General features: G+C 32.5%; 1 protein-coding gene across 1 annotated transcript in view; it reads right to left on the bottom strand.

Moving 5' to 3' along the window:
* Positions 1-19515, bottom strand: part of LOC110022009 (nardilysin-like) — a 124059-nt gene that overhangs the window by 87083 nt on the left and 17461 nt on the right. The window contains exons 3-10 of the mRNA XM_020720772.1: positions 16123-16169; positions 12224-12336; positions 11963-12036; positions 11663-11758; positions 11462-11581; positions 11083-11316; positions 10825-10973; positions 1699-1855 (exon numbers count right to left, since the gene is read on the bottom strand). Coding sequence (XP_020576431.1) covers positions 1699-1855; positions 10825-10973; positions 11083-11316; positions 11462-11581; positions 11663-11758; positions 11963-12036; positions 12224-12336; positions 16123-16169 — 990 coding nt within the window. The remainder of the gene's footprint in view (positions 1-1698; positions 1856-10824; positions 10974-11082; positions 11317-11461; positions 11582-11662; positions 11759-11962; positions 12037-12223; positions 12337-16122; positions 16170-19515) is intronic.

Here is a 19515-nt window from a genome sequence, read left to right as displayed (position 1 = left end):
TGGCCTGGGTTTAGAAGAAAAGTTTCCATGATACCCCCTTTAAAAACTGCCCATCCGAAAAAATATTAAGGCTAAAAACCAAAATATATTATTATAAGTAGAGAAGTATATAATGTCGCCAGCTTAATATCGAGAGCATTATATTCAACTATTATGTATGAAGCACAATTCATCTCAAACTGAACCAGAAATCAATGCATCCTTACTAAAGAACTTTCAAATTTCACATTATTAGACTACGATTGTAGCATATCCCAAACATCAACATAAAATAAGATATTATTTTTTAAAGCAAACAGAAAATTAAAACCAGCACACTGAAATAGCAAATAACAATCGATTCGACACACAAACACAACTAGAAGTTGATCCAAGGGAGGAGGTGGTTGGCTAGGTCGGATGGAATGGGTAGTTTTGGGTGTTCGAGGGTGGCGGTTACAGCAGGTAAGATTTTTAGGAGGTGGATGACGTGTGATAAGGCTTGTGGGCAGCTGGAACAGCAGTAAAACAGCAAATGGAAGGAGTTGCGGGACTGCGGCAGTGATGTCGGATGTCTGGACAGCAGTATAATAGCAAGAGGAGTTGTGGGGCTGCGGCAGCGATGCCAGACAGTAGCACAGCAAGAAAACAGCGGGTTTGCAAAAACAAGGAACGGTGATTGGAATTGATGCGGGAATGTTGTGGAAGGCGGAGGTGGCTGTGCTGGGCAGCAACAAGGCTGGTAAGGAAGGGAGGCGGCTGGAAATGAGGAAACTACAGGGAAAAACAACAATAGCTGTTGTTCTGCGGCGGCTGCAGCAGGGAAGGATAATGTGGAGCGGCGAGCAGTGATAGGATAAGGATAAATCTAGATATAGTCAGAGCACCACTCAACCCTTGAATACAGCTCTCGAAAAGAAAAACTGAGACACCAATAGCTGTCCAAAAGAAAGCACACCAGAACTACCCTAGACTCATACGAAACAAATATATAATAACAGAATAACTAGGAGTGGCCCTAGAGGTTTGGACGGCTCCTCAGAAGGAAGAAAAACCTGGACTGGTTTGGTCCAAGCAAGCAGCAACGTGCTGCTTCTATCACGGGAATTCTCGCATCTATTCCGTAAGCAAATGGCGCTTGCATCAATTTAACTATCAGGTATGCAGCACAATTCATTTCAAACTGAACCAGAAATCAATGCATCCTTGATACGTAACTTTCAAATTAAAAGTTATTAGACTATGATTATAGAATAGTTCATTGAATTAAGGGTTAGATATCATGCAAGATATACATTAAACCGTGCATGCTACGTCCCCAGCCATCTAAATTGCATATCAAAAAGACTAATGAAATAATACTGACGTAGAATAATTATTTCCTACAAAAATAAAAATAAATAATTGTAAACAAATAACAAAAAGATAAAAATGAGTAATTCATCTCGCATAATAAACAATCGTCTAATCTAATGATGTTATTTAGGCTGAGACCTACAAGTAAGGTGATTCACAACTGACTAATGGATGGGTATAACCGCAAATCCTTCTATTTGCCTATGTTAAAACAAAAAAAATTCACAGCTGCCACAATTTAAGGGAAAAGAGCCACTAATATGTTTGTCGGGCCAGCAGAGATAATTTGTTATGAGAATGAATTATCTCAATGGAAAAAATATATGACAAACTCGAGCGCCAAAATGAATTTTCCTCACAAACCTGCAAGTTCTGCAGCATAATCATCCTGAGGCTGCTCGTCAACAAATCGGAATTCCATGTTTCCTATGTCTTGTAGTTCCTTGAATATCCATTCTTGTGGACCAGATTGACGAAGCAATTTGATGTATTGGTACAAAAATCCAACAATTTCATATATCTGTAGATTGATGTGTCAGAAAACATGCAGTTATAAATAAATCAGGTGTGTGAAATACATCCATATATGCAAACATTGGTGAAGCTGCCATAAAGAAATAATCAGGAAAAATGGCGCTTATGATCAGGAATAGCTAGTAGCACACATGCTGCATAAACTAATCAATATTCATCATTCTGGATGATACCAAAAATTAAAAAAAAATGAAAGTACGGGCAGCAGAAAAGAAGTGGAAGATAATAATACAGATTTAATTACTATGCAGTTCAAAATTTTGAATTATGGAGGTCAACTTAAGAGTCTAAATGCTTTGATTTGAGTAGATTTAAAACTGAATACATTGAATGTAATTTTAGTAATAATAGATCTAATGAAGGAGTTGTAACAATGTATGATCAAATCATTAAAAGGAGTGAACATTTTAAATATCTTGGATCTATTGTTCAAGGTGATGGAGATATAGATATGGATGTTATTAATAAAACTCAAGTTGGATGGTTGAAGTGGAGGAATGCATCCAGCTATTGTGTAATAGAAAACTACCGCTTCGACTTGAAGGGAAATTTTATAAGATGGTGGTGAGACCTGCAAAGCTTTATGGCGCGGAATGTTAGCCAATAGAAGAGAAGCATATAAGTTGAGTGTTGTCGGGATGAGAATACTTAGGTGGGTGAGTGGCTTTACACTTAAAGACAAATTGTGAAATGAATATACCGTAGAAAGGGATGGTGTAGCTCCAGTAGCAGACAAGATTAGAGAGGGCAGTATTAGATGGTTTGGTCACATTAAACGTCAACCATCTAATGATCTTGTTTGGACAACAGATAATTTAGATTTGAATTTTATTAAGGCAGGTAGAGGTAGACCTAAAAAGAATTGGGCATGTTGTATAAAAAATAATCTTAAATTATTAGAAGTAAATGAAAATATGACACTAAATAGGATGCAATGGAGAAAAACAAATTCTTGTAGCCGACCCCATTAGTAGGATAAGGGCTTGTTGGTGGTGGTGGTGGTGGTGTTGTTGTTTAGTTCAATAATTCAGAGAGTTGGTTAGGCATTTGTTTAATTAAATGGCCAGAGTTATTATGTGCACATATTTTCAAAATCTTTAAATGAATGCTAAATCATAATGAAACAACTTTATTTTTAATAGATTCTAATGCTCTTAGTAGACCCTCAAGGTGATATAATCACAAGGAACCAATCTAGAAACTCATCCAATAGAAATAAGGGATACAAAAACAAAAAGCTAGCTATTTCACATAATAACATGTTACAGTTATAGGAAAAACTAAATAATGTTAAGAAGGAAAAAAAAAATTTCAAGTTTTCTTGCACTCCAAGTTTTAAAATCTCGTTGAAATATGTCACAAACAGGCAATTAAATTGTTTTTATATTTATTTTTTATGACTAACATTCAATAAATGAAAAAGTCATTCAAGAAAAAAAATTAATGCAACAAAGTTAAATTTACTTTATTTTTATTATCCGTGATATAAATATTTTCTCTTATATTGTTCATCTTTTAATCAAATAGATAAAACTTAAAAGTTAGCTAATGAAACTAAAATTAGAATAGGATCTTAGAATATATTTGCTCTCACAGGTAAATTAATGGAATCAGTAGATATTATGGTTCATAGAAAGATAAATATCTCATGCGTTCAAGAAATTAAATGGGTCGGAGAAAAGGTTAAAAATTGATAGCTTAGGTTTTAAACTTTGATATTTAAGTAGGACTCACACAAGAAATGGTGTAGGTGTATTTATAGATAGGAGTTTAAAAAATAATTTTATAAAAATTAATAAAATTTGAATAAAATTATAGCCCTAAAGATTATTGTTGATACTAAGAATATTAATTTTATAAGTGTTTATGTTCCTCAATTAGATTAGATATATGCTCAGCAGAAATATTTTAAAATGACCTAGAAAAATTAATAAAAATGAAACCTCTTAAAAAAAATTTAATGAAAAAGATTTAAATTAGCATGTTAGTTGACCGATAAAAGATTTTAGAGATATTCGCGATGGCAATGATTTTGGAATGACTAATGAAAAATGTAGAATCATATTGAATTTTGTTTTACCATATGATTTTGTTATTGCTAATATTTTATTTAAAAAAAACAGTGTATTATTATTTATAAGAATGGATCTATTAAAATATAAATTGATTATTTTCAAATGAGAAAAAGATAATCTCGAGAATATAAACATTATAAGGTCATTCCAACTAAAAATTTAAGTGCTCGATGAAGATATTCAACATAACTGGGTGAGATATTCTCATAAATGTTTCAATGAAATTTTTGAAAATACGATCGATTTAATGAACTTAATATCTATAATAATAAAAAATGTTTTTTTATAATCACATTAGTAAAAAGTAAATCAAAAAGTACTTTTTATAAGATGAAGATATTCAACATAGATGGGTGAGATATTCTCACAAATGTTTCAATGAAATTTTTGAAAATACGATCGACTTTAGTGAACTTAATATCTATAATAATAATAAATGTTTCTTTTTTATCATCACATTAGTAAAAAGGAAATTAAGGAGTTTTAAAAAAAATCAATGGTGGAAAATCAGTAGGACTTGATAGAATTCCAATGAAAGTGTCTAAATATTTATGAGATTTACGAATTTCTTGGCTTATGAAACTTTTTAATATTATTTTAAAAATTAAAAAGATGTCAGAGTGAAAGAGGAAATTTTGGTCCCCATTTTTAAGGATATAAGGGATGCAAAAGAGTGAAAACTATTAGGAAACTAAGTTAATGTGTCATACATTAAAATTATGGGACAGTAACTGAACATATAGATTAAGACGTGATACAAATATTTCTCATTATTAGTTTAAATTTATGCAGGGCAAGTCTACTATGGAAGTTACACATTTATCAAGAGTTTTGATGGAAAAGTACGGGGAGAGTAAGGAGGATCTACATATAATTTTTATTGATTTAGAAAAGGCTTATAATAAAGTTCCAAGAGAAATTCTTTGGAGAGTTTATGACTTATATTCAAGTCATTAAAGACATGCATACTAGAGTTGCTACTTTTGTTCGAACAGAAGAAGAACTGACCAAGTAGTTTCCTATTTAAATTGGATTATTACATCAGGGATCGACTTTAAGCCCAAATATCTTTGCTTTAGTTTTGGATGCTCTTACTGGACATATACAGAAGGATGTACCTTGGTGTATGTTTTTTGCGAAGGATGTACCTTGGTGTATGTGTGTATGTTTTTTGCTGATGATATCCTTCTTGTGGATAAGACAAAAGAAAGAGTAAGGAAACATTTGAATTGTAGAAGTAAATTTTAGTAGAGTCTAAAAGCCTTCATTTCAGTAGATCTAAAACTGAATGCATGGAATGTAATTTTAGTAGTGGTAAAACTAGTGGCGCAGTTGTAACAATGGATAATTAAATCATTAAAATGGAGTGAACGTTTTAGATATCTCGAGTCTATTGCTCAAAGTGATGGTGATATAGATGGAGGAGTTACTAGTAGAATTCAAGTGGGATATGCATCGTGCCTATTGTGTGATAGAAAACTAATGCTTAGACTTAAAGAAAAATTTTATAAGATGTTGGTGAGAACTGCAATACTTTATGGCGCAAAACGTTAGCCTATAAAAGAAAAGCATAAAACTAAGTTAAGTATTGTTGAGATGAGAATGCTTAGATGGATGAGACAATGCGAAACGAATATATCCGAAAGGGTTAGCGCGGCTCCAATGGAAGACAAGGTTAGAGGGAGGCGTCTTGGATGGATTGGTCACATTCAATGTAGACCATCTGATGATCCGGTTAAGAGAGTAGATAATTTAGATTTGATTTATGTTAAGGTAAAGGTAGACCTAATAAGACACGGGCATGTTGTATAAAAAATTATCTTAATTAATTAGAATTAAATGAAAATATGACACTCAATAGAAGAACAGGATTTATGTAGCCAACCCAACTTAGTGGGATAAAGGCCTGTTGTTGTTGTTGTCTTCCTCTCTACATGTCGTCGGAAAAAGTATACTTGATTCAGCCATAGGCCTCATAATCGTCACTCGAGAGAGTCTTTTGTCGGCTTCTTCCTCCTTCCCTTACACAATCCTCAAATAGCTTTTGCCCAGAGTCGAGATCAAAGAACGGTCAACGTGCAAGTGCATGAGCTCAGGTACTAATATTTCTTCTTCCACCTTCACTCGAATCAATGCCTTCTTCCTTTTTCTCCTATGATACTTCTCCAACTCCGGCTCTTGCTCGCCTAATCGCTCACTCCACATGTTTGATTTGAGCCCTTTCGTTCGATCTGCTCTACCGGACGAAGGCAAGCTCGCTTAAGTAAGTCGATTGCTCCTATGTTGTGCTCAACCTCACCCACGATCAGTCCACTCCTCCCCCTTAGAGCCGCTCGCCTGTACCTAATAACTTCCTAGAAGCGGCTTAAATCCGTATGAGGTTTCAGCAAGGTTCGCATGGTACTGTAATCGGTGTTGATTATTCTTATATTTGTTGTTGCCTTCCCCTTTCTTCTCCCTCGCTCTCAATTATTTGGCTGGCTGCATGTGTTTAGTAGAATGAAACGAGGAAAAGTATCCATCTTTTTGGTTTCTGTGAGTGGCACATCTCATTTTAACAACACCGATTTCTTTTTTTTTAAACAGTTATTACAATCACTCACCCTTATAAAAATTTTGTCCTCGAAATTTATAAACATATCACAATTCACTTCTCATTAATTAGAGAAAACTTAAATTATCCTTAAATTTTCATGAAGATGCTTGAATCTCATTGAACAAGATATAACATGAATACAGTAAAATAATGGTCTATTACAAAATAACTCAACTAACTTCCCTCATCAATTGAAATAGGATAACATCACTTCTAAAACAGGATAACATAACAACACACATTTTCTTAAAAAAATACACTGCATTAACACTTCTATATCATGCCAAAAAAAATGAAACTCAAGTTACTCATCAACCTTTGGCAGCATCAACATCTACAGCAGGTTCCTCAGACTCTCTACTAGTAAAGGAATAAACCCAATGTCAAATAGTTTGTCCTTTGTGAACTTGAGTAGGAGCTAAAGCTATGGACTCTATCATTCTTTGTCGACCTACAATCATCTATGAAGGAGCTCCAACTAATTTCTTCTCTTTTGAGATTTTTCAAGTTATGGACAACATCTCGCTTATGACCAGGCTGATGATACCAGTAGTATGCTTGAGAGCCCATCAAACATTCACTTTTATGTTGTTTTCCACACCCAATACAAGTGAATACGGTACTTCAAGAAGTGTCACCAGTGAATCTATTAGAACTGAATTTGAGTTTCTTCCAATTAGATTCCTCTATTTGGTTCATATGCTATCACTTATCAATGCTCTTCCTCTTATGCATATATTTATACTTCTGAGTGAGCTGATAATCAATTTACACTCGCCTAGCATGCTCCACCAACACTAAGTAATCATCAATTCTCAATAGCACCAACAAGCATCTGATCGAATCCTTCAATCCAAAAAAAATATGTAACACTTCTCTTCCGCAGTAGCTATCAACTGTGGAGCATACCTTGACAACGCAGGGAACTCTGTTTTACATTGTATAACTGATTTCTCTCATTGCACCAGCTTAATAAATTCACCTTACATCTGCCTTTGAACTGATAAAAGTACAAACCACTTTGAAAAGCTCCACAAAATCCTCCTACTTACTATCAGGTTGGGTATATTCTCAAGTCTATCCTTACGCCGCCCACGCCACCACCCTTTTGCTTCTCCGTCCAATACAAATGTACCTAATGATACTCTTCTTTCATTATAGCACGTCATATTATCTAATATCTTCTCAATTCGCACCAACTAGTTCTTTGTTTCAACTGAATCTTCAGTTTCTTTAAACAAAGGTTGACGCATATGGTTGAGTACATCCCCAAGTCTATCCAGATGTCGCCCGTGCTACCACTTTTTTGTTTCTTCGTTCAATAAAAATGCATCTTCTTTCATCATGGCACGTCATAGTATCTAATATCTTCTCAATTTGCATCAGTCAGTTCTCCGCTTCAATTGAATTTTCAGTTACTTTAAACAAACGTGGAAGTAGATCTTGAAATATCTTCAAGTAATTATCCACACAATAAACTCACCCCCACTATACTGAAGTCTGGACTCCTAAATCAGCTGTCATGGCCACCAGAATCTGGGTTGGGACATTCATATTTATACAAATACTTGATTGTTTACTCCTCAAATCTTTGATTTTTTCTAGGCAGTCTGACAAAATCGATAAATTTATCGATTTAAATTGAACTACTACTTATTAATTCAACCCTATCAAAAAATTCACAAAAATAATATTTTTAACTGAAAATTACATCATGAAATCTCTCAAGCCTATTATCTTCCAATTCAAATCAATTTGTTGGAAAAAATAAGGAAAATTGAATCCTCACCTCCAATTCTAGCTTTTCATCATTTCTCCTCCTCCTCCTCCTCCTCCTCCTCCTCCTCCTCTTACTCCTCTTCATCTTCATTCTTCTTTAGTAGTCCCTTCACCGGCACTTAGAAATTAATCCAACCAATGCATACCATGTTTAGTGGATTTAAATTTTATTGATGTAGCACCATTGCTATAGTACAGATGGAGTAAGTGCTCCAACGAAAGCAACTAAAATATAAAAAACATTTGATTTAATCAGTAAATAACTAATAAAATTACATTATCTACATATAAACCTATACATCAAATTAATCATAATAAAATACTAAATTTTATAAAAACAGCTTTGATGATTTCTGGAATATGCAAAAAAAACTGAATATGATTTTGAAGCAAAATTTTGTTTACATTTTTATATTTTAAAGTATTACAATAATATCCCGAAATAACAAAATCGTGAAATTTTCATCAAGTTCATCATTATTCGCCTCACCATTCACTCTGAGTTAATGTGATGTATATCCATTTTATTTCCCAAAAAATTGTTGCAACTAAGCTGAGTATATTAAAGCCCACTAATTAGCCTAATGTTAAAACTCTATCATGGCCGGGAAGAAAATTGACTAACTTTCCACCCATTCCTATATTAACTAACAACTGTCAACCAAAAACCTTGAAGTAGACAGCACTAGAGATTAAAATTGACCAAAGACTTTCATTCCATAGGGGGAAGATGCAGACTATCTCATCCTTGCATAAGAATAATCATCAGATATGGATGGTGACCGCAGCCTTGTATGGAACATATGTGTTTGCCAAGACCCTAAATAATTGACATAACGTATTAGGGTTAGCTTAATATAGTGAACTCAAAATTAAGTCGACCAAAAGCAGCCTCCTCTTTAGTTGTTCAGGCCAATGCTTCAAACGCCTCCTATGTCAAGCATTAGTTATGACTGCTAGTTCATAAAAACAAATCAAAATATAAAAACATCATGATTTAGAATACTATAGGTCTTATGACTAAACAACAAAAAAAGGCAATGGAACAATAAAAGTTGGTGGCTCAAAAATTTCAGCCCCAAGTAAATAAAAAAAAAATCCCGTGAATCCTAAAGAAGTCCAATAAAAGTAGATTTCGGTTAAAAAGAAAAATATAATTGCATCGGAGCTGAAGCATCACCCCATAATACGTTAATCAAGGCGCTTTAAGAAAACAATTAAAAGGAATGTTCAGTGAAAAAATTGCAACAAGACATGTTCTAAAAGACATGGTTAACCTCTGCATCTGAGCTGAAGCATCACCAACAAATGGCAAAATATGGGTTATTAATATCCTCTACTTATTGTCAAAATCAATTTGCTGAAAAATGCCCCAAAACGAATAGTTGATCAGACAAGCTTATATCTGATAAGGACTGTACCATACAACTAATCATAAAAAAATGCAAAGCAGCAAGAGAAAGTACCAGCTAATGGACTAAAATCTCAACCATAAATTACCAGCATAAATACTGGAGAACCTAATGTAAAACCTAGGCGCCAGCAGAAAATAAAACATCAAGTTTGACTTATTTAATAACATACAAATCCAACAGATAAAAGTCACTGAAAGCAGAATTATATAGGGAATATCCGAACAATGCTCCCGCAAAAAGAAGCCGTAAGTCACATGAAACTGGAGAAGAAGTTACTATGAATATTAATCAGAAAGTTTCAAAAGGCTAATCTGTGTTAATGACCGATCAAACATAAAAATCATCTTGAAAATTGCTTAGAAGACATATGAACGTTTCTGTACAAACATAGGGATGAAATTAAAAATTTTGCCAAGGACAAGATCATTCATGCAAAAAAGAAAAAGCAAACATATGCACTATTGCATCATTCATAGATGCTCCACTTCCAAACATAAGAAATAAGATCAATAAAAATACAAATATATTTACATATTGAATAATAGTGACATGCATTTAACTTCATGTCTATACAACTAATTTAGCTGCTGAACATATTATGGATATTTTACAAAGGATGTGATAGCTCTTGATAAGGATTAAGAAAAAGTTGCCTTCAATTTTGTTGACCAAATTAAACCTAGTTTTTTTGTTGTCTTTCGTTTTTTTTTTTTTGTGTTGTTAATTTATTATCGTTGATAATTTATTATCGTTGAATTCATTAACTTTAATTCATGTTACTTTTTCTGATAGAGTTAGATAACAAAAATCAATTACAATTAACTTCCAATACAGTTTTTACCGGAAACCTGAGGTAATTATGTGTCGTTTATTCTGTAGCAGCTTATTAAATGGATAGAAAAGCCAGATTTAAAGCATTAATAAAATGTTTTTTTTATATGTGCCTTCGGGCATGATATTGTTATACTTTAGATCTAAAAATATAAATTTCTAATATTTAAAATTCCAAATGTTAATGTACAAGAAAATAGGGAAAAAAGAAATATTAAATCAAATCTTGTGACAGTATTTTAACAAAATAAATGCATACCCTTTCTACTCCAGAATCTGTCAAATTGACTGACATGACAAACACATAAGCAATTGAAGAACGGTACATGCCTTCATCACCAACACCAGCAGATAAATATGTTGCCCAACCTTTAGCTTTAAGCAAAAAAAATAGGCCGCCACTGCCTTCTGAAAAATAAGACATTTTTAATAATTTAACACTTTGATTGTCCAAATATAAAAGTAAAATTTCGAACTAGAATATTTAGGTGACACTTTAGAGTACAGGTAACTCAACCATGCCCGAGAAGATGTGCCAAGTAATCCTCTGGTTTTTTGAGATATTCCTTCTGAAGGCAGGGTAAACTCCATGACAACTCTAGTACATGAACATCTTTGACAGCTTCAACTCTATAAAGTTTACCAGACTTCCATACAGGAATATCACATCCAATAATGGCCCTCACCGAGTTGCCTTTCTTAACATTGCTGAAAAGTTCTACTACCCATTTCTCGAGGATATCAAGTGACTCTACAAAAACAGATAAGAGGACTCAGCAGAAATGGCTAATCACAACAAATTAAGAAAGCAAATGAATTTTTTATCATTACAGAACAAGGGACAAGACTTGCAGTAAAGGTCAAATGACTACATAAGAAAATTTACGCCACTTTACCTCCTCCAATAACCACAAGTTTCATTATGTCCCCATGATAGTTTCCCCGATACATTAGCAAGATTTCCTCCCGCAGATTAACTCCATTTTCCATCGCATCAACCAAGCTTTTCTTATTTCCTGAAGACAGCAAAAATATAATCATTACAACAACACCATGTTATATTTAAAACAGATGACTAATGCTGATGAAGAGGATACCCCAGAAGAATCTGTTAAATGGGTGACCAGGTGTAGATGTATGGCAAGTAAGTTGCAGAAGACGGCAGCTATCACTTTGCAAAACTTGGTTGAACTCTGCACAAAAAGAATTTAGAATGATAACATGAAAGCTATTTTAAGTAGATTTCTATTGACAAACAAATTATATAACAATATGTTTAATAATAATAAACTATTTCTATTAGGAAAGAGACTGTCCCAACGAAAATAAATAAATAGTGTTATAAAAACTTTGCAAATAGAGCGTTGATATAAAGCTTGATAAGGAAAAACTTGTACCAGAATCAACTGCTAACACTTCCCGTTCCATAGCTTCAGCCTTAACTAGGGGTGATACAAAAAACTGAGAAAATCTGCAAATACATATCATGGTTAAGTGCATAATGAATCGTCGCCTATACGAGACCCAATAAAATTAAATATATAAAATAAATAAATAAACTTTGGTACTGCAAAGAAGCAGTAGTAAAAGACATGAAGTTTCAAGACTATCCACAAAAGCTAACAGTAAATTGTACGTGATGAAAGAAAAGCAGCAACCTTTCTAAAGCTCCTTTGAGAAACTGATGATTAACTTCGAAGTGGTAGCAAGTGTACTCGGTCTCAGTGTAGGCATTACTGGAACCTCCATGCTTCGAAAGGTAACTATCATACTAGAAAACCAAACCAAAAGGACAATGTCGCATATGATACATGAGTACTGATATATTTCCATGAAAAATGAATGAATAAGATAAATGTATGATACTGTCACAGAATTTAAAGCAAGAAGCCAAAAGTCTCAGATTTATAATAAATACACAAACCGTTTGATTCTTTTCTACCAAATCCCTTGGGAAGTTAATGATGGCAGAAGTATCTTAATAACCTGGTAGCTTTTTTCGCTTTAGTGGTGGCGGTGGGCGAGGTCTTTGGAACCATACCACATATATTAAAATAAATGATTGCAAGGAGCTTCTCATAACATGTATCAATCAATACCTGTCCATCAACTTGACAAACTTTTTTTTGGCTTCCCGCCTCAACACTTAATTTCTGTACAGATTCATTTTACTCTTTTCTAATTGACTCAGTTATCCCTATATATATATTTTTAATCAACTATATCAACTAATATAATGATATAAGTATATCAAGGGCATTTAGCAAGAACTGTAAGACTACAACGAAAAATACAACAGAGCAAAAAAGGGACAATGATTTCATCTAAAGTGTCCAGCTTAGTGAAAATAAAAGAGAGAGTATATTTTCTTATGATTTTTGCAACTTCTAGTATAAGTAACTAGAATCTTTTACCCCCTGTCTAATTGACCCTCTGAATGCTTCAATCAAAATCAGAAATGATTTTTATGATTAATAATCACTAATTTGTTCACCAATGAAAAAAGGTTGAGGCATTTCAAAAACTTGCAAAGTTTTCGGTCAAAATAATAGTAGGTTTTTTTTCTGGACAAAAATCGCAAGAGAAGCAAAATAATTTAAGTGATCAACACTAAAGAGCTGCCACAAAAAGGAATATCAGTCACTTTTTTCCTATAGAAGAATTGAACCTGGCTCCACATTTTGGGAACAGACCAGGAGAAATAAGGGGAGATCTTCCACCAAATGATGAGGAGGATCAATATAAGCATCAGATGAAAATTCTTACAACTGAAATTGATAATTTCTCAAATCTGGATGAGACTTGAAGCTATCAACTAATTTATGTTAAAAAATATGTCAAGAGATGTAATAAAATGAAACGTGATTAAATTCCACTCCCTATCAATATTCAGACAACACTAGCAATCCACATCTCCTTATGAAAGAGGACAAGAACGCCAAATTCCACCAAAACTCTTAAAATACTCAAAGATATTTTCTGATATAAAAGCAAAATACTCAAGAAATATATACTCTAAAATTTCAAGTTTTATAAAAATTATTTCATTGCATTCTATGTTTCAGTTCGGTCATTTTAATATCCAAAAGCATATGCTAATTCTCAAAGATGAAAAAGTTATAAATTTAATTTCAGTTTGAATTAAATTTTCCTAAAGTTTTATTTAAATAGCAAGAAGTGGAAATTCAAATTTTTATATTAAATTTTCATGATGAAGCATCTAACGACAGTGGTGTATATGATTATATATGCTTATATATTAACAAAATCTAGACATAGGTATCTAACTTTTTCCTGCCCACAGTCATACTAGAATACCTGAGTCAATTAGTTAATATGAATCGAAGAAACAAGAAGAGGAGCAGAAAAAAAAATAGAGAAATGGAAGGTGTAGAAGGTTAATTAACAGTTTAAAATCAGATTTCATATTTTCGTCCAAAAAACGACTATAATTTGTGGTGGTTTTGTGTTGAGTTTTATACGAAGAGATATAATTTTGAGATAAAAATATATTTAAACGTTAAATTTATTAAGAATTAAGTTATAAGCTAGAAAAAATTATAAATTAGGATACTTGCATTTTTTAATATAGATTGCACACAAAAGGAAGAAATTTGAGTTAAATCCAAAAAGGTTGCTAGTTAATTGAGTAAGATGTGCAAATTTTAATACAGAAAATAAACTTTTCTTAATCTTTTGTACATATATTTATAATACATTAAATTTATTCAATGCATTAGAAATTTCTCATATTGCAGAAACTATATTTACTGCTTACTACTCATATGCGAATAATCACACATAAATTTTGACAATACAAGCTCTCAATTAAATGTATTATGATTGAAAAAACATATTAATTTGTGGTACTTTTAAAGAAAGACAACTGGCCTGTGCAAATTGCTCATTTTCCATATACAATTATTCAGTATATTTCTAAAATAAATCACATGATTATTTTAATATACAATAACGAAAATTTTATGAGCTTATAAAATATCATATTAAAAGGTGCGAGCGTTTTGGATGTCTCGGGTCTATTGTTCAATGATGGTGATATAGATGGGATGTTATTAGTAGAATCTCAACTGGTTGGTTGAAGTGGAGAAATGCATCAGGCCTATTGTGTGATAGAAAAGTACCGCTTAGGCACAAAAGAAAAATTTTATAAGATGGTGATGAGACATGCAATGTTTTATGGCACAGAAACAGAATGTTGGCCTTTAAAAAATTTAAAAAACAAGCATAAAACTAAGTTAAGAGTTGTTGAGATGAGAATAATCAAGTCGATGAGTGGTTTGACAAAAGGACAAAATGCAAAAAGAATGTATCTATGAAAGGGTTGGTGTAGCTCCAGTGGCAGAAAAAAATAAAGAGAGTCGTCTTAGATGGTTGGGTCACATTAAACGTCAACCATCTAAGGATCCGGCTAGGAGAGTAGATGTTTTAGATTCGACTTATGTTATGAAAGAGAGAATTAGACCTAAAAAGACTTTGGCATATTGTATAAAAAACGATCTTAACTTATTAGAATTAAATGAAAATATGACACTTAATAGGACACAATGGAGGAAAAGGATTCATGCAGCCGACCCCACACAATGGGTTAAAGGCTTGTTGTTGCTCTTTTTGAATAAATTATTAAACAAAAAATAAGTAAATTCAATATAAGAGCTACTAATTTCTAATGAAATAGGATTTCCTAAAATAAACATGTACACATAGTTGATTTGCAATGAATTTGATTGGTTGATATGTTATAAATTTGATATCATTATCGTTTTATAACATAAATATGACAAGCATCAAATAAATTATAGAATATAAAATAGAAATTTGATGCAATAGTTTGATTTATTTAAATATATAAGGAGAATGCAATTGTACTCAAATCAATCAAAAGATACTCAGCTAATATGGTGATCCTATAATTGTGTTAAAAAAAAGAGAATTTTTTAGCCTAATTATTAAACCAAAAATTAGTACCTCATATTATTCTATATATTAATAATCAAAAGATTTATTTTTAGACTGCTTGTGTTGTACTTAGGAGAGAATTTTATTGTGATTATTTAAATAACAAATAATAATATAAAATTTGGATAATTAAAATTGATGAGAGTCAATTACAATACAAAGAAACACTAAAGATGCTAAATTTTAAGAAAATATTAAATCAAGTAAGAAGCTATTATTATTTATTTATTATTCATTATTAATGATTATATGTGCAAAACAATTTTTATCTAAAATTATAATTAATCATTTTTAACATGTTAATAATTTTGCTATCAAACATACATAAAGATGGGATAGAATTACCTATAATTACATAAGAAAAAGTCATAGCGTAAGTTTAGGGATATTTATTCATTAAGTTGACTGAATAAAATAATTACAAAATAAATGTAATATTGAGGTGAAAACAATATTATTTTGTAATTTATTATCACAAATTGTAGTATTTTTGTAAGAATTTCTCACATAAAAAGAAAAAAAAAGAAGAAAGACATTAAATTAATTAAATGGTAACTATTTGGGTAAGGTTAATGCAAACCTCATTTTCATCAGGAAATTCACAACTCCCCATAAAAAGCATGTGTTCTGTAAAAATATAGTAATAAAAACTGAAATTAAGCCACTCCAAGTCGAAATAATAATCAGAAAAAAAACACAACTTTTTATAAAGTGCATGAAAATATGATGCAACTATATAAACCATAGCAACATATTAAGAGGACAAGCATTCCATGTTAAGCAGCTCAACCACTTAGACATATATTCAATACAAAGCCCTTTGAGTCATTAGCCATATTTTTTTTCTTTTTTCACTAGAGCATGTAATCTGTGCTTAGCCACTAAGATGATAAGTTCATATGGAGCCCAGATAATTCGCACATCATTTATAACTCCTCATTTATAACTCCTCGCAAAAGTGTTGAAGACGTCGTTATTTTAGTAATGCTGATAGAGATAACAACTCAAGAATAGAGGAAACAATGATTGACGTGGAAGTCTAGAATTTTACTAGCTTTAACAAGAATTAATCAGAAATGATTATGTTCTCAAGCTAGTTAATTTGACGGACCCAGAATTCTTTACAGATGGTGTTCCAGTTTAACCATCACTGAACCAAGGAGGCATTATTGAGCTTCAGAGTTGATAAAGTAGGAAGCGTTTATATACCTATTTTACCATGATCAATGCATGTTGTACACCTTTATGCTCAACACAAAAACCTCATCCCAAACAATTACGTACTCAATGGCAATGGCTCACAATAACTCTAAATAATCGTTTACCCCCAGCAAATATTCCAGTGCTATGTTATAGAATTTTTAGCGCACAGCCCTCAGTTACTTTCAGACAATATAAGTTGTTAGTTTGATTACAGTGCATTATTGAAATCCACCATTTATTCCACACTATCAGTGCAGGATCACGCTACCCATCTTGTTGGGCACAACTTTGTGCAAATCAGTTCAAGATCAAATAGGCATTCAACAATAAGATAGCCAGTATATCACGACCCAGGCCCGGGGCTTGAAACTAACCAAAGAGGGAACGTAAAGTCAAACGGATGACTTAAATTTTTCATATTAACTCACTATTTAACAGATGAAAGAGCCACTAAAAATTAAATCAAAACGGAATAATTTATAATTACCTCGTTGATTTTTGTCTGCGTCTTCTATAAATGTTTTTAAGTTTATCACTCAGCTTTTAATAATTTAATTAAACCTGAAAAGTTAGTTAAAATAACTGTGAGCTAAAGAGCCAACGAATACTTATTCTTCTACACTACAACAATACAAGAAAAAAAATAATAATATGAATGTCAGTTAAGTTTTTTTATAAATCAAGAAAAACATCTGACATGCTATTTAAAAATTTTATATCATTATCATATCCATTACATTTCATATTTATACAACTGTCACAAGAAGCGCTACTTAAAAATTGTGTTAATTAAGACACGTTAATATCAATATTTTTTTTCCATTTATGTGCACGGGTATGTTAGTGTTCTCTCACTAGTATCATCAAGGAATGCTCCATCAGAGTCAGTCATGCATATACAAGCATTCAATATAAACATATGCATTCTATCGCATTCAACAATACTATATAAAATATACATTAAAATTCATAGGTAAATAACTAAAACATTCATAACGATATGATCAATAAAAAAAGAATAGCTCAATCATAATAAAGCATCAACAAATATCAACTGCAAACATATTTCAGAAGATATAAAGTTTAATTAATTATTATTTTAATAAGCTATTATCTTTTCATTATCATGCTTAATTTCTATTGATTACACACACACACATATATATATAGATAGAGAGAGAGAGAGATGTATGTCTGTGTGTCATCTACCGTGGCTTTTTGGCTGGCAGAGTTCATAAAACCCCTGGGATCATAGGTTCGATCCCACTTATGCACGGGATAGAATTCTTAAGCACATGAGATTGGTCGGGAGACTCCTATAATAGCCTCTAGTCAATGTTTTAAATATATACATACATACATACATACATACATATACATACATAAATACATACATACATACATACATACATATATATATATACATACATACATACATACATATATATATATATATACATACATACATATATATATATACATACATACATACATACATATATATATATATATACATACATACATATATATATATACATACATACATACATACATACATATATATATATAAACTTTCTTACCTTTAATACTGAAAATGCACAAAATGATGGCGTTGTTCCTCATTCTTCCCACACGCATCTCCTTCCAATTTCTTCTTCTGCACGACAATCCTTCCTCCTCTCGCTCAGCTAAATTCTTCTTCACAAAGCTCGACGAAGAAGCGAGAGCGTCTCGAAGCCTCCTTCCTCTCCTCAGCTCGTCATCGAAGTCGCTGCCTCCTCTCAACAGAGATGTCGTCTCCGCCCCAACCCTCGTGTCGCTTCTTCGAGTACGCTACTCCTTCACCCTCCTCTGCTCTCCGATCACCTTCCCATGCAATACGCAATTTATAGGGTGAATTCTCCACTTCGAGTTCCGACCCAATTCATTTCCTCTTCACACCAACTGTTTGCACTCTCATTGACTCTCTGATGCCCGACTCCTCGTTTCTTCTTCTCCTTTAATTCTTCGCTTCTCCTTCCTCCGTATAACAAAAATAGAAATGTTACAATCTTCCCCACTTACAAAAATTTCATCATCAAAATTTATAATCAAACCTTAAGCATGATCAACATTAGTTACCCATGAAATTAAGGGCCATTCATTAAGATGAAAGTAATCACTGTAAAGATAAAGACTAGATACAAAGCGACTCAACTATACTTCGGATAAGTGCACAGAGACAAAAAAAATACTAGGGAAATACTCTATATAAGAAAAAGCCACACTCTTCAGGCCTCATTACCATATGCAGCAGTGGGATCTTTAGGCTCGCTATGAGAGAGGGAAAACAACGAAGGTCGAACAAATTGTCTTAGTTGACCTTGGGTTAGAACTGAAGCCATAGACTCTATATTTTTCTGCTCATTGTTCGCCTTCTGTGAAGAAACTTCACTGACTTTCTGGTCTTCAATGCTTTTTTGCCAAAGAGATGGGCAATATCGTGTTATATGACCAGGCTGACGATACCAATAACAAGTGTTAGAGCCCATCAAGCATTCATCTTTATGTTGTCTTCCGCATTTGACACAAGTTGCTTCAGTACCCTGAGTTGTACCTCTGCTAACTCCACCTAAATTATTATTGGACTTCATCTCATTAGACCGTTGTGAGTGATCTACATGTTCTTTTGCAATCTTCCTCTTATTACTCCTTATGCTTCTGAGTAAGCTGATAATTGATCTATACTCTTCTAGCTCGTTCAACTAATACCAAATATTCATCGATTCCT

This window comes from Phalaenopsis equestris, unplaced genomic scaffold (assembly GCF_001263595.1).
Source record: "Phalaenopsis equestris unplaced genomic scaffold, ASM126359v1 Scaffold000161, whole genome shotgun sequence".
NCBI classification, from domain to species: domain Eukaryota; kingdom Viridiplantae; phylum Streptophyta; class Magnoliopsida; order Asparagales; family Orchidaceae; genus Phalaenopsis; species Phalaenopsis equestris.
The sequence above is the reverse complement of the archived record's forward strand: the minus strand, read 5'-3'. Positions and strand labels throughout refer to the sequence as shown.